Source organism: Tachypleus tridentatus, chromosome 9 (assembly GCF_004210375.1).
Source record: "Tachypleus tridentatus isolate NWPU-2018 chromosome 9, ASM421037v1, whole genome shotgun sequence".
NCBI classification, from domain to species: domain Eukaryota; kingdom Metazoa; phylum Arthropoda; class Merostomata; order Xiphosura; family Limulidae; genus Tachypleus; species Tachypleus tridentatus.
Window position 1 is genome coordinate 22,398,363 of NC_134833.1, and position 17,352 is coordinate 22,415,714.

The 17,352-nt window shown below is 34.1% G+C and overlaps 2 protein-coding genes across 3 annotated transcripts in view; both read left to right on the forward strand.

The window, feature by feature from the left end:
* Positions 1 to 789: 789 nt before the first annotated feature.
* Positions 790 to 1,886, forward strand: LOC143227311 (uncharacterized). Its single transcript, XM_076458768.1, has 2 exons — positions 790 to 1,273; positions 1,483 to 1,886. The coding sequence occupies exon 2, from the start codon at positions 1,509 to 1,511 to the stop codon at positions 1,884 to 1,886; it is 378 nt and encodes a 125-aa protein (XP_076314883.1). The 5' UTR covers positions 790 to 1,273; positions 1,483 to 1,508.
* A 1,617-nt stretch (positions 1,887 to 3,503) lies between these two features.
* Positions 3,504 to 17,352, forward strand: part of LOC143224848 (salivary peroxidase/catechol oxidase-like) — a 48,824-nt gene continuing 34,975 nt past the window's right edge. Inside the window, exons 1-2 of one of the 2 annotated variants that reach the window (XM_076453215.1) lie at positions 3,504 to 3,923; positions 14,241 to 14,340. In XM_076453215.1, the coding sequence (XP_076309330.1) occupies positions 14,250 to 14,340 (91 nt within the window). In that variant the 5' untranslated portion in view covers positions 3,504 to 3,923; positions 14,241 to 14,249. The remainder of the gene's footprint in view (positions 3,924 to 14,240; positions 14,341 to 17,352) is intronic. The other variant, XM_076453213.1, reaches the window with a different exon arrangement.

Here is a 17,352-nt window from a genome sequence, read left to right on the forward strand (position 1 = left end):
GAAACTTGGACACATCCGTCCATAACATACTTTTTTAATTATAAACAGTCCAGTTTTCATACCTAATACCATGTTTCAGTCTTTTGATAACACTTGAATATTGAAGTAAAGGTTCTAAAACTGCTACATGACCAAATATTCCATTATCATGACTCTTCTTGATACTGTAGACCTGGACACTTTTCTGTCATTTGGTGTATGGTTGTTTATCTCGTGCTCAGTGACAGTCTTCCTTCTGTCCTGAAGGCCACATAAACAAAGATACTTAACATCAGTATCACTGAGTTTAGGTGTTCTGTGTCTTACTTTCTTACTTTCATATTTACCTGTTTCTGTCTCATGGTCTCTGATGTACTTGACAATGTTTACGGAGTATTTCAAGTCTGCAACCACCTGTGGGAGAGTCCAGCCAGCGTCACGTGAAGGTTTTATACCAGTTCTCTTATCTACTGACAAATCTATCCACTTTTAGGGCTGTGGCATAAAAAAAAAACAAACGTAATATATAGAGTTAAACACTGTTTTTATCAAGGTTTATTTATGAAGCGCTATTACATTGATTTCTTCTAACATATATCGATACCATATGCTACTTCTTTGTTGGCTTCTTTCTATATAATTAAGACACTACATGGAGTGCCATTACCGTTATTTTCTACCTTACGTTTGATCACTATGTTCCTCTGAACAGAATCCTTATGACATGACTTTGGTACAAGTATATGGGAATTCCAAAGAATAACATTACGTAACAAAATTTTTACTTTTTCTTGTTCCTGGGCAGAAAGTGTTATTTCCCAGTTGCTTATGCCTAAAGTAAATGGAAAAGCCCTATTTTTTCTTTAAACTTTGCTTTTGTGACCTGGATAATGAAATTTTTTTTAATTTACCCATTTTCTAGAACATTCCAGGTAGATTCAGTATTGAGTAGTTGATAGAGAATTTTCTCGAACTCACAAGAATTTTCAAGAACTTTCCATAGATATATATATACAGGGGCTCACCACTTCAGTTTAGTTCTAGCTGCCTAAGAGAACACATAGACCTATCTGATTTTATCAAAGATGGCATCAAGAAGCTGCAAGCATTCTGCTATGTATGTGGCCAATTTATCAATACAAGAACAAAAAAGTACTCTGTGACAACATCTGCTAAAATGTGTGTAGCCTACGTACAAGGCATATTTCGGCATGCCTGTCGGAGATCAAGACAAACCATGGGCACCTCATTTTACCTGCTTTACCTGCAAGGACTGCAAAAAAATCTCTAGAAGGTAAGACGGACAATTTTTACTTGCTTGAATAGTAGTATTTTATATTATGCCAATTTTAAACCTTCTAAAATTTAAATATCTTTTTTTTAATTTCCAATAGTCTAGAAACGTATCACATATAAAATACTTTGCATGAACCTCTTACACATCAGTTGTGGATGAAATAAATTTATTCTTCATAATAACAATTTTATTTTGTTATTTTACAGGATGGTACAGAGGGGAAAAGAGAGCCATGAAGTTATCTATTCCAAGAATTTGGCATGAACTCACTGACCACTCAAGCAATTGCTACTTCTGCATGGTGGACCCTTCCAAACGTCGGGCTGGCAAGAATGCATCTGCTATTACATATCTGGGCCTTCCATTATCCATCGCCCCAGTGCCACACTGCCCTGAGCTACCTGTACCTACTCTGTCAGAGAGAAAGCAGCCATCCTCAGAAGAGAACAGTAAATCAGAAGAGAAGGTAGACCTTGAAGATCCAGATTACAATTTCAGAGGTGCAGCTGGTGAGAGAAACCCATACTACCCCAACCAAAGAGACCTCAATGACGTGATCAGAGATCTTGGCCTAACAAAGTCGAATGTCGAGACTATAGTTAGGTTCTGATACGTGAAAGTGATTTACATTACAGTTAGAAATCTCAAAAAACTACTAACTTCTAAACATTTCTGTATAACTTTAGTATAAATACAGGTAAATATTGATTCATATGTTGTTTTATTCAGACCTTATGTTGATGAAAATGTGCAAATTTGCCCGTTTTTACACAGAAAATAGGTTAATTTCTAAATTTCATTATCCAGGTTACAAAACCAAAGTTTGAAGGGAATAATGACCATTTTCTGTACTTTTACAACATAAGCAATTAAGAAATAACACATACTATCCAGGAAAAACATTTGTGTATTAAGTATTTTCACACACAGTCATTCCAGCTCATTAAAGTTTTAACACAGTTCAATGAGACATCACCACATTGTTGAAATTTACATTTTTTGATGTAATGGAAAAATTAGCCCCATAAAATGGAAAGAATCATAAAATATTCTTCTGTCCTAACAGTTTTGTACAGTACTGTATATTAAAACTAAAGCACTATTAGTGATTATTGTGTACTACAACAAAAATAATATTAATGTGTTTTATTTTATGAAAGCTAAAACAACATTAACGGTAGCTGAATACAAAAGCTACTACCATTGTTATAAAAGCTATAATATAATACAGTGGTAATTGGATATTAAAGATACAACAGTAATAATGGTAGTTGGATATTAAAGTTTTAACAAAGGTAGTTGTAGTTGGATATTAAAGCTATAATAATAACAGTAGTAATTGAATATTAAAGCTACAAAAATAGCAAGAGTAGCTGGATATTAAACCTATAACAATAGTAACAGTAGCTGGATATTAAACCGATAACAACAGTAACAGTAGCTAGATATTAAACCTATAACAACAGTAACAGTAGCTGGATATTAAACCTATAACAACAGTAACAGTAGCTAGATATTAAACCTATAACAACAGTAACAGTAGCTGGATATTAAACCTATAACAACAGTAACAGTAGCTAGATATTAAACCTATAACAACAGTAACAGTAGCTGGATATTAAACCTATAACAATAGTAACAGTAACTAGATATTAAACCTATAACAACAGTAACAGTAGCTAGATATTAAACCTATAACAACAGTAACAGTAGCTGGATATTAAACCTATAACAATAGTAACAGTAACTAGATATTAAACCTATAACAACAGTAACAGTAGCTGGATATTATAACTACAACAGAAGTAGAACGTGAATGATAAAAAATAACTCTAGTTTAATGTGAAAGCTAAAACTTTCCAATGATTGCTGTATGGGGAGACTATGCTGTTAAAGCTACAGATGTGAGTGACTGTTATTTACGAGAGTTAAAAGAATTCCAATGAGTAAAGCATACTTGTTATTAGATAGTTGGTTAGTCCAACCCTACAAGATTTTAACATGTACGACTATACTTTAAATGTTATCCAGTCCAATAATTTATGTTCACAGCCAAGTTATTGTGATATTGAAACTGTGACGCAAGACAGCACGATGTTTCTCTTTTTATGTTAATCTCGCTCCCAACATAGCCATTTCAGAAACACACACCTGGAATTTCCACCAATTAACTGTTTCGTAATAACGTCGTTTATCAATACACTAAAAACCAGTCAAAACGCATTGAACAGGTCACCGTTTTCACATGTTACATTCAATTCCACGTTTCTGAAGTTTTTTTTTTTTTTCTGAAATATAAGCCATCCACAGGAGAACTGGCTTTAACTGGGAGCTTTCAGCCTTGACAACACAGGTTTGTGACATCACGCGTGTGAAAGAAAAAGGTTCGGGGTTTTCCTGTAAGTGGGCCACAAAACGAATATTTTTACAGCGACAATCTTGACTAGCTAGCCACTAGAACCCAGCAATCATTCTTGGAGCCACGATCATCGAAAGCTACGTCAGTCTAACTAGGTGATATATAACCAGGAAAGTACACGAAGTTTTGTTTATTTCGATGCCTGTCAGTAAGTAGGTTAAGGGACAAGCTGATACGGTTTACTTGAACTCTGTATTTAGATGAGAGAGATATATCTTTATTAATCAGGTAAGTCTTACGTTGTCACTTTGACCAATGTATAACTGAAAGACATAGCTGCAGTTTATATAGTTTTATTCTCAATAAAGTAGATGATATACGTAAGTTTGTTTTGTTTGATAGGATGTACGTGATTACGACTAAATATTGATATTGAGACTGTAAAAAGTCTCGTCATTTAACGGTTGACAATAAATATTATATAGAAAGAAAAATATAGCTACTGTACACAACATTTTTAGTGGTTACGTTATTATAACCAGACATTGTACAGAACATAATGTCTTAAAAGTTATATCACTTCATCTAGTCATTGTATATAACATTGTTTTATTAACTGTTGTATAAGTTTATCTACCTAAACCATAGAACATTCTTTGCTAACATTCTTAGCATAATATTTGAATAGATTCATGACATTCAATTTTCATTTTTTCTGTGGTATCAGTTTATCTACCTAAACCATAGAACATTCTTTGCTAACATTCTTAGCATAATATTTGAATAGATGCATGACATTCAATTTTCATTTTTTCTGTGGTATCAGTTTATCTACCTAAACCATAGAACATTCTTTGCTAACATTCTTAGCATAATATTTGAATAGATGCATGACATTCAATTTTCATTTTTTCTGTGGTATCAGTTTATCTACCTAAACTATAGAACATTCTTTGCTAACATTCTCAGCATAATATTTGAATAGATCCATGACATTCAATTTTCTTTTTTTCTGTGGTATCAGTTTATCTACCTAAACTATAGAACATTCTTTGCTAACATTCTCAGCAAATATTTGAATAGATGCATGACATTCAATTTTCTTTTTTTCTTTTGGTGCAAACGTACACAAAGCAGAAAAAGTGACATATTACTGTTTACATAAAGCTCAGGTGTATTAGTTATAATGCTAATAATAGCTTTTAGAACTTACACCTTGGCATTACCAGCTGTTAAGGTTTGTATGAGCAAGACCTAAGAACATACGTAAACATAGATACGTAATCTTAATAGAGTGATAGCTAACACGAACTTTCCACCACCTTTTATTCCAATACCTGTTCGTCCAATAGAGATTCTTTATAAAATAGGAAGCTAGCTACAGAAAGTCTTGCATTAGACCATACTGTAAGGTCTCCTGTCTCACCTGTTTTACACGTATTCAGAAAGGTTCGGAGTTACGCCTACTTCTCATTGTAAACTATCTACTAGAATTACGTGTAACACTTTGTCCTTGAAATAAATGATTAATTTGAAAACTGAATTTTAGTTTGTAACATTAACTGAAAAATCAGGTAAGAGTAACAAGTCATAATTATGTAGATTGTGACTAGAGTTTATTAAAGAAATTCGTAAGACTTTGTCTAAGTAACACTCTAAGGTAATGAATGTTTTAGTGTCACCTAGTGACAAATATCGAAATGAAGACTAATTGGTTATTAATTAAATATTCAAGCTTTTGAAGGTTGTGATTTATTGAAACTATTGCTGTAGAAAAATATATAAACAGTTGGATTTCAAAAATAACACATTTTAAATTAATTTTACATTTTTAATACAATTTTACAAATAATTTATTTGATACAAAGTCTTAAAATAAATAAATAAAAACTATGTAACCCGAACGCTCTTGAACCCGAAAGATTGACCTTTCTTCTTCAGGGCAACTTGATACAAAGTCACCATAGTTCAGAAAACCTTCCTCCACCCATGTTAATCAGTCATAAAATTCAAAGTAAGAAACAGATCATGCTTCACTTCAACGAATCACGTTTGAGTAACAAAGTACTCATTAACCCTAATCGCGTATTTTATGAGCATAAGAACTTGCGACATAGAAAGTAACAAATTAGCCATACCTATCTTTAATTTCTTTCATAGTTTCACCGTGACTGTTGTATCACAAAGCACTAACGCCCGTTGTAATGGTTATAATGATTTTAATCCTGACTGCATTCAGAACGTGCGCATTTATTATACAATTTTCATCATCTCCCACCTAGAACCCCTAGATGGCGCAGTGGTATGCCTGTGGACTCTTACCGCGAAAAACCGGGTTTCGATATTCGTGATGATCAGAGAAGAAAGTGCCTAGGGTATAGCTTTGTGCTTAATGTTAAACAAACAAATATCCACCTAGATGTCGTTGTTCGCCCAGGTTTCCTTGCAGTTTAGAGTATGTGGTTGTTTTGTAATCGTTTGATATAACTTATTTTGATTCAGGGTGTTCTAGAGTCTAGACTAAAGTGTATATAATGGTGTGACTTAATGACTTTCTTTCTGTATAACACATCCATAAAGAAACTAGGAAAGTTTGTTTGTTTTGAATTTCGCGCAAAGATACACGTGGCCTATCTGCACTAGCCGTCCCCGATTCAACAGTGTAAGACTAGAGAGAAGGCAGCTAATCCTCACCGTCACCTCTTGGGCTTCTCTTTTACGAACGAATAGGAGGAGCGACGGCTGAAAGTGTTTGGTGCGATAAGGATTAGAGCTTGCGACCCTCAGATTAGGGGTCCAGCGTGCTAACTACCTGGCCATGCCGGCCCTAATTCACGATTGTTCTGTAGGTATTACATCTAACTGAGATGAACGTCAGCCCAACCATATTTTCATCAATTGTTATTCTTGATTATGCAAATATCACTGACTTATCATAGACAATGGACCGGGATTCGAACCCGGGACCCTCGGATTACGAGTCGAACGTCTTAACACGCTTGGCCATGCCGTTAAGATAAATCATATATTTGCACCACATGCAAACACAAATATCCAAATAACCATAAGAGTTGTTGTTGTTGTTTTGAAATAAGCACAAAGCTACACGATGGGCTATCTGTACTCTGTCCAACACGGGTATCGAAACCCGGTTTCTAGCGTTGTACGTCCGCAGACATATCGCTGAGCCACTTGGGGGCAAACATAAGATAGAAAGTGAAAGGTAACTTTTCTAAAGAATTTACATTTTGGATTTTCACCCTTTGTTTTTAGAATATGTTTGGTGGCCCTTTGTTGTTTGTTTATTTTATACGTTATAATGATAACTTGTTTGCATTTGACGGTAAAAGTAATAACCTACATATGTCATAGCAGGCCTGCTGTAAAAGGTCATCCTTTGTCTTTTATATATGTACTATTATCATTGCTTAAAGCAAATCTAGCAGTTGTTGATTTGTAAATATCCTTACATACCCGAATTAGCTTACACTGTTGAACTCGTTCACTACGTTTCAAGTAATTAATACCACTACCCAATGCGTAACTTCAAGAACGAACACTTTTCAAACATTCAATTGGCAGTGACATCTGGTAGAGCTAATTAGAACTGCTTTAAAAATCTCGTTTTCTTGTTATACACAAGTATAAAACGCATCATGTACGTCTAACCAGTCTACTGGCTCTAAAATTAGGTAACTAATTTACTTATTGAAACCAACCCCTAAAGCAAATAGCTGCATTTTAAAGAAGGACATACTAATTTGTTTTTTTTTCGTGTATAATATTGAGAAAGTTCACAACGAACGACTGACCAATGAGTTATTTTATTTTTCTACACATAAACTTAATTCTTGTACCTTTGATGTAAGAACTCAGCATAGTAAGTTTTACTATACTTACTATTTATGTGTTTACTACAGATAGAAGGGTAAAAAATGGTCCTATGGTAGAGCATTGTAATTTTGGAGCTGGCTTGCTAGATTCAATTGTGTTTATGTGTGTATTCTTAGAGTAAAGCCACAAGGAGGGAAATCCGAAGACTTACCGCTACATCATAGGCGGACTGCCGGGTTCGAATCCGTGCAATACCAAAAATATTTCGCGTGCTTTAAGCTATAAGTGCTTCGTTAAAGTAATAGTCTGTCTCTTAGCATCGATGAGGAAGGGGGGGAATTACTCTCATTATAAGTAGTTCAAATTTAGGGGAGGTTACATAAGTTAAACTAGAAATATCTTTACTACAGTCTAAGGTTTTTAACGTTATAGATGCCTTTATTTTGTTTATCGAGAGGATATAATTAAAGCTAACCTGGCAGTTTGTTTTCTCGTCCACTCAGAGCCGATACCAAAATCAAAACTTATTCAATGATTTTTATTTTTCATTCACACATATCCGAGACTGTCTGAAGTAAATCTTTACAATTTTGTCAAGAATTTTGCTGAATGTGTTTTGGAACTGGTTAAAACAACAAAAGAAACATTTCAAAATTTATGACGCCAAAATTTCCTTTCCCTTGTTCGTTTTCATTAGCGTGTTATAAAGACATTTGTACTTGTGCACCACCCCACTCTGTATTTTCAACCTAAACAGTTTCTTATAAGACATAGGAAATAAAAGACCGATGTTAAAGACACTGAACAGAAGGAGAGCAACTAACTATATGTGTTTTCTTGTAGTGAAGCCACAAGTAGGTTCTCTTGTGCCCAACGAGGGAAATCGAACCCCTGGGTTTAGCATTGTAAATCCGTGTATTTTCAATAATCGCCGGCCCTCAGTTAATTTTCGCTAAATAAAGTTTTAGCATATAATTTTTCAAGTTTACCACTGAACCTCTGGGAACGAAAGTTTGCCAATAAAGTGTTGGTGAGATCTTTTAGTGCAATCTACCCTTTGTTCTTTGTGGGGAATCGAGTCCTGAATTTTAGCGTTGTAACCCGTTAACCCCTAAACTTACCGTTGACCCACTGTCGTCACGGTTAGGGCCCTCGAATCGTTACCTGAGTGTTGCTGGTTCGAATCTCCGTCACACCAAACATGCTCGCCCTTTTCGGTCGTGGGGGCGTTATAATGTTACAGTCAATCCCACTATTCGTTGGTAAAAGAGTAGCAGATGGTAATGACTAGCTGCCTTCGCTCTCGTCTTATACTGCTAACTTAGGGACGGCTAGCGCAGATAGCCCTCGTATAGCTTTGCGCGAAATTCAAAACAAATTGTAACTGAAAACTGAAACTGATCCACCGAAGAGGGGGCTTTACAGGAGATTCGTTGTGAAATTCATCAGGTAATTGAGTTTACTTTTATCTTCGCATTTGTGGAGGGGGGACTTCGGATGTCTTGTGAACACGACTTGAATAAATGAAACATTTCTGAACCGTACAATTTGAACAAAATAACTGATCAAAATTTAGGATAGGCTAAAATGAGACAGAAAGAACAACTTACAGTAAAACTACTTGTCGCTACCACTAAACAACACACGGTGACGATACGCAGTCTATTGTGTGGCGGTCGTTCTTACTCTATCTGGTGGTTATGTTATTTCATTTTGAAATATATAGAACACTTCTATTAATTAAATGTAACTGCTCTATTTAGTTAAGTTTCCAAGTTATACAATACTTTTTACGTTGATTTGTTAAATTATTTTACGCGATACATCTTTAGTAAAATGAGTTACTTTACAAATATTTTAAAACATATCGGTTCTTGTGACATCCAGTGGCACAGCAGTATATCTGTGGACTTACAACGTCAGAAATTGGGTTTCGATGTCCGTGGTGGGAAGAGCGCAGATAGCCCACTGCGTAGCTTTGCGCTCAATTTCAAACAAACAAATGGTTACCGAGACTGGACTTGGAATACGTACTAATAAATATGTCGGACTCGGATCGGTGAGTCCAAGATTCGTTACCCGATGCCACTAAACACGATCCGCACTTTTCGTTTTGAACAGTTATAAAAGCGACGAGTTTGTTTTTTTAAAGTTGATTGAAGTCTTTGGGACGACGAGTTGATTACCTTTCTTTCGGGGCAAAAGCTAATATTTAGGAATAACTATACCTGAACCCTTGGGGTTTCTGACGTGGCCGTTTAACCCAGGTGTCAGGTGTTACTCAAGGTTTGTAGTTCCAAATCTATTTTTAGGATTTTCTAGTTGAAAATTCATGAAATTAAGTTATCCAATTCAACTGTTTACTGTGAGAACTTGTGGAATCCATATTAGAGCGGAGACACACGGCAAATTGTTTGTTTTGAATTTTCGTTCAAAGCTACACGAGGGCTATCTACGTTAGTCGCTCCTAATTTATGAGCGTAGGACTAGAGGGAAGGCAGCTAGTTAACACCATCCACCGCCAACTTTTGGGCTACTATTTTATCAACGAATAGTGGGATTGACAGACACATCATAACGTCCCCACGACTTAAAGAGCGAGCGGGTTTGGTGTGACGGGAATTCGAACTCGCGACTCTCAGATTACAAGTCGAACGCCCTAACCACCTGGCCATGCCGGGCCGACGTGGCAAATAATCATTTCGTTACAGAGACCCGATAAATACGCTTTCCAAGTTGTCATAAAACCTCAAGACAGAAAAGCGACCATTATGTTGAGACACCATTTTAATGTTTATATACCATGAGACTGAAACATAGATCGTATATCGTAAAACAACTATATTTGTTGAAACATATGATGTCCCACATAACTAAATTTATACACACAATGTGCGGGTGTGTAATTTTTATAGCAAAGCCACATTGGTCTATTTGCTGTGTCCACCGAGAGTAAACTAACTCTTATTTTAGCGTTGCGAGTCCGTGGACTTCCCGCTGTTCTGCTAGAGTGGGAGGGAGGGAGGAGCAAAATTAAAAAAAAAAAAGGTTCTTCAGCCAATACGATGGCTTCTTACAATTTGTAAGGAAGCAGTGAGTAAGCAACTTTTATACAAGGCATGAACCATACTATTACTTTTAAAACAAACAATATGTGATTACGAACAAACTAACGGACAAAATTTTATTATTATGTCAACGAATCACTATTCAAGGAACCACAAAAATTCTTGGATGAAGTCACGTGATATGGCAGCCAACCAGCTCTGTCTAGGATGTGATACTACAAGAGACCGAAATTTATTTTCTTGTTCTAATAAAAAGACTAGTTTTTTTTTTAATATCAAAATCCCTCTACAATAAATATATTTTTCTTTCAACGATTTCCTTTTATCACTTTATTTTTACTGGATTTGTTTAATTTCATGAATGTGACACTTTGGAAAAACTATTAATACGATATATTCTTATAAAGTGCACTTTAATCCGTTTTTTTTTTTTTTCAAGTATAAACTGAAGTGCCTTGCCTAACATCTGTTGTGTATTAAGTGAATCAGACCATACGTTCGTTTCTTATTTCACCTAAATAATATCAACTTCTGAATTTCAGGTGTTAAGTAAAGGGAAGTATTTGTCGACTCCTGGTGGTAGCTACATAAAATATTTGTGTTAAGGAAATAACAAAAAGTACTTGAAATTTGGTTAAATTTCTCAATTGGTTGTGATCATTAACTTGAGCAGTGGCTTCATTTTTTCACTTTACACGTTTCTAGGGTGGCCATTTTATTCGCTTTTCCTTTACTTAATCTATAATTATGCTTAGTGAAGGCAATAAAAATAAAATGAAGGATTCAGCACAAGGATCGGGGGTCGTAGTTGTGTATGTGAATGAAATAAGTGTCGTGAAGTTTTGGTTTCTTTGTAGTTAAACGCAGAGCGACGCAATGGGTTATCTATGCTGTGTTCACCATCGGTATCAAAATCCGCTTTTCAGCGTTGTAAGATTTCAGACTCACCATCAGATTGGAGGAAGGGGGCCTCTTGTGAAGTTTAAATCAAATAAAAGATATTTCATGTCTTCAATTATAGAAAATGGAATGAATACATTTCTTCTATGTCTGCCGACATAAAACGAAAGTCTTTTTTTGCCTTTTAGCTAAACTTGGAAGACAAAATTCTACAATTAACGAGTCTCAACAATGTTTCACGTTTAAAAGTATTTAACAAACATGCTCAGGCCTGGCATGGCCAGGTGGGTTAAGGCGTTCGACTCGTAATCTGAGGATCGCGCGTTCGAATCCCGGTTGTACCAAACATGTTCGCTCTTTCAGCCGTGGGAGTGCTATAAACTAACTGTCAATCCCAGTATTCATTAGTAAAAGAGTAGCCCAACATTCAGCGGTGGATGGTGATAACTAGCTAGCTGCCTTCCCTCTAGTCTTACACTGCTAAATTAGTGACGGCTAGCGCAGATAGCCCCAGAGTAGCTTTGCGCGAAATTCAAACAAACAAACAAACATGTTCATACTTTGTTATGTATAGTTTTCATTAAATTTAGACGTTTACCACACCTACAAATCATGTTTGCTGGCAAGCGAATAGTCGACTTTAAATACAATGTTTTTATTCCTTTATAACTAATGTTGTTTCTTTATAAATCAGAATTAAAGTTGACAGTGAGAGATTAATCAACCTACTTACATACTTACATTTTAATAATATTATAAGATATCTAAATGTCATGTCTACTTTGCTTAGGATCGTAAATGAGACCACATTTTAATAACAGGTGAAGAAAAACTCTTGAAAAGATGTGTAGTAAGACACGAAAGTTTAGATTCAGTTACCATTAAAAAAAAAAAAGAGTATTATTGTAATAAACAATTACAATATACTATAAAAACAATGTGAAGTTAAGCTTTTAAGGTGAAAAAAAAAACCCACAAAACAACAGATACGCCCAGTGTCCTTCAAGTATAAAGAGGTGTACTAGTTAAGATGGACCTTGAAAATTACAGGTAAAGGTATCGTTGGGACTTTTTTCTCCTAAGATAGCTGACGTCAAGACCGGATAGGTGCTCAGTGATTGGCTGAAATACTAAATACTAAAGTTCTTCAAATACTAAAGAACTTGTCCCAATACTTCTGCTCTACGGTCTAACGATTAAGAAACGTACATCATTCTGGGAAGTATTTGAAATACGCATGCGTTCTGTAAAATGCATCATTAAAAATAAGTCCTTGAATCTTTCAAAGTCAAATAAAAATGCTATTTGCACTTTGATTCACGTTTCTAATTTTATTTCGTAATATAGTTACTTGAGTCACCTTAATCTAAAAATTGGGGACTGTATGATAATTCCAGAACAAGGTTAACCCTAAATTTTTCACATTACATACGTGTGTTCGATTATGCACAATTAGACTTGTTATTGTTGTAGTCATTTTTAATAAAAGATGTTCTAAAATTTTTCTTTTATTCGTATTTGAACTATATCGAGGAAAGAAGAAAATCTGTTGAATTTCCGTATACATACATTTTAAAACACAATATTCATGTAATTATCCATTTGTATAAGTAACTATTTCCACGCTTACTAGCAATGTTTTATCAGCGCATGCGCAAATCAAATAATTGTTTCTAGAACTCGTAAGGTTTAGGACATCTGCCGAAGTTTCTTTGTATGTGTTAACACTCTGAATATTTATGTTTAAATTCCGATAATTTCTGAATGCTGTAGTTATTGGCCAATAATCTTCTAAATAAATTCTGTCTGAGCATTCTTGTCCGTCGCCTCTGACCTCTTTGTAAAACTAAATTCCGGGGTATGATTCTCGCGGTGTGAACGAAAGTATAGTTCATTTTTCTGTTTTGTGCTTAAGAATTGTTGTCGTGTCTCTGATTATACCTAAAAGTTGTATTTAAAAAAAAAGATCTAAATCTGTTCATATCTTCGCGTTCAAAACATGTTGATGGTACAGCAGTATCAATATTAATTTTTTATTTCCAAGTAGCAGGATAAGTTAGGGTTAAGATAAATTAGGGTTAAATGATTTTTCCAGAATTAATACTGTCTATAAAACACTGATAGATTCGCACACCAAAAGTAACTTGTTTTGTGTAATTGTTCAATAAATAAAATTAATCAGTTAGTTAGATAAACACAAGGTGTAACGTATTAGGGAATTAGAGAACGGTTAGTTTCTGTCACAAAGCCAGTGATTTTGATACGTACATGTATGTGTCACACAAAATGAAGTAATAATTAATTATTATTTTAAATTTCTATTTACAGTGCTATTTGTATGTAATAAATTTTATATGCTAGTGTAAAATATGTATTTTTTGTATATATATATGCAAATTTATATTTACAGTTACGTTGCTAAGCAACCTGTGTCATATACATGCGTGTTTTTTTTCTTTTGTCTTTAAGGAGTGAAGATTCGTTTAATATCTTTATGATTGTAGTTTAGTTGTAAACTATGTGTCAGATACGAACTAACATTGCTAACTATTTGGACATTTAATAATTAGGTTAAGTCTTATCCAATTTTACTCTGTGTGATATTTTTCATAGCATGTCATTTTACACGAACAATATCACAGGTCTTAACAGTGACTTCTTTCTTACACGACTGTCAGTTTAATAAATCAATTATACTCACACTTTTAAAGTTACATTACGATAACCTAAAACTAATAGTGACGTCAAAATAGACAACGTTTCGAGGTGCAATAAACGTTGTCTCTTTCTCTTTGTTTTACAGGAAATAGTAATGAAAAGAATATTGTCAAATTTGGTTATTGTTCTATTTTTCACTTCTACGTTCACTGTTCATGGATTGAAAAAGAGAAAGAAACGACAAGGTAGGATAACAGTGTTGTGTATATATATATATATATAGAGAGAGAAAGAAGCGATAAGGTAGGATAACAGTGTGGTGTATTTATATATATATATAGAGAAAGAATCGACAAGGTGGGATAACAGTGTTGTATATATATATAGAGAGAGAAAGAAGCGACAAGGTAGGATAACAGTGTTGTGTATATATATATATATAGAGAGAGAGAGAGAGAAAGAAGCGACAAGGTAGGATAACAGTGTTGTGTATATATATATATATAGAGAGAAAGAAGAAAGAAACGACAAGGTAGGATAACAGTGTTGTGTATATATATATATATAGAGAGAGAAAGAAGCGACAAGGTAGGATAACAGTGTTGTGTATATATATATATATATATATATAGAGAGAGAGAGAGAGAAAGAAGCGACAAGGTAGGATAACAGTGTTGTGTATATATATAGAGAGAGAAAGAGAGAAAGAAGCGATAAGGTAGGATAACAGTGTGGTGTATTTATATATATATAGAGAGAAAAAAAGAATCGACAAAGGTGGGATAACAGTGTTGTATATATATATATAGAGAGAAAGAAGCGACAAGGTAGGATAACAGTGTTGTGTATATATATACAGAAAGAGAGATAGAAAAAAAAAAAACGACAAGGTGGGATAACAGTGTTGTGTATATATATGTATATATATAGAGAGAAAAGAAGCGACAAGGTGGGATAACAGTGTTGTGTATATATATATACAAGAAAGAGATAGAAAGAAACGACAAAGGTGGGATAACAGTGTTGTGTATATATATGTATATATATATAGAGAAAGAAGCGACAAGGTAGTGGGATAACAGTGTTGTGTATATATATATATATATATATAGAGAGAGAAAAGAAGCGACAAAGGTAGGATAACAATTGTGATGATGTATATATATATAGAGAGAGAAAAGAAACAAAGGTAGGATAACAATGTTGTGTATATATAGAAAAAGAAGAAAAAGACAAAATGGGATAACAATGTTGTTGTATATATAGAAAAGAAAAGAAAACAAGGTAGGATAACAATGTTGTGTATATATAGAAAGAGAAAGAAGCGACAAGGTAGGATAACAATGTTGTGTATATATAGAAAGAGAAAGAAGTGACAAGGTAGGATAACAGTGTGGTGTATTTATATATATATAGAGAGAAAGAAGTGACAAGGTAGGATAACAATGTTGTGTATATATATACAGAAAGAGAGATAGAAAGAAACGACAAGGTAGGATAACAGTGTTGTGTATATATGTATATATATAGAGAGAAAGAAGCGACAAGGTAGGATAACAGTGTTGTGTATATATATACAGAAAGAGAGATAGAAAGAAACGACAAGGTAGGATAACAGTGTTGTGTATATATATGTATATATATAGAGAGAAAGAAGCGACAAGGGTAGGATAACAGTGTTGTGTATATATATGTATATATATATATATAGAGAGAAAGAAGCGACAAGGTAGGATAACAGTGTGATGTATATATATATATATAGAGAGAGAGAAAGAAGCGACAAGGTAGGATAACAATGTTGTGTATATATAGAAAGAGAAAGAAGCGACAAGGTAGGATAACAATGTTGTGTATATATAGAAAGAGAAAGAAGCGACAAGGTAGGATAACAATGTTGTGTATATATAGAAAGAAGAAAGCGACAAAGGTGGGATAACAATGTTATTGTATATATAGAAAGAGAAAAGAAAGCGACAAAGGTGGGATAACAATGTTGTGTATATATATATGAAAGAAAAGAAGTGACAAAGGTAGGATAACAGTGTGGTGTATTTATATATATATAGAGAGAAAGAAGTGACAAGGTAGGATAACAATGTTGTGTATATATAGAAAGAGAAAGAAGCGACAAGGTAGGATAACAGTGTGGTGTATTTATATATATAGAAAGAGAAAGAAGTGACAAGGTAGGATAACAGTGTGGTGTATTTATATATATATAGAGAGAAAGAAGTGACAAGGTAGGATAACAGTGTGCTGTATATATATATACAGAGAGAAAGAAGCGACAAGGTAGGATAACAATGTTGTGTATATATAGAAAGAGAAAGAAGCGACAAGGTAGGATAACAATGTGGTGTATATATAGAAAGAGAAAGAAGTGACAAGGTAGGATAACAGTGTGGTGTATTTATATATATATAGAGAGAAAGAAGTGACAAGGTAGGATAACAGTGTTGTGTATATATAGAAAGAGAAAGAAGTGACAAGGTAGGATAACAGTGTGATGTATATATATATCTAGAGAAAGAAGAAAGCGACAAGGTGGGATAACAATGTTGTGTATATATAGAAAGAGAAGAAGCGACAAAGGTGGGATAACAGTGTGGTGTATTATATATATAGAAAGAGAAAAGAAAGCGACAAGGTAGGATAACAATGTTGTGTATATATAGAAAAAAAAAAGAAGCGACAAGGTGGGATAACAGTGTTGTGTATATATATATATATAGAGAGAAAGAAGTGACAAGGTAGGATAACAGTGTTGTGTATATATATATATATATAGAGAAAGAAGTGACAAGGTAGGATAACAGTGTTGTGTATATATAGAAAGAGAAAGAAGTGACAAGGTAGGATAACAGTGTGCTGTATATATATATACAGAGAGAAAGAAGCGACAAGGTAGGATAACAATGTTGTGTATATATAGAAAGAGAAAGAAGCGACAAGGTAGGATAACAATGTGGTGTGTATATATAGAAAGAGAAAGAAGTGACAAGGTAGGATAACAGTGTGGTGTATTTATATATATATAGAGAGAAAGAAGTGACAAGGTAGGATAACAGTGTTGTGTATATATAGAAAGAGAAAGAAGTGACAAGGTAGGATAACAATGTTGTGTATATATAGAAAGAGAAAGAAGTGACAAGGTAGGATAACAGTGTGCTGTATATATATATACAGAGAGAAAGAAGCGACAAGGTAGGATAACAATGTTGTGTATATATAGAAAGAGAAAGAAGCGACAAGGT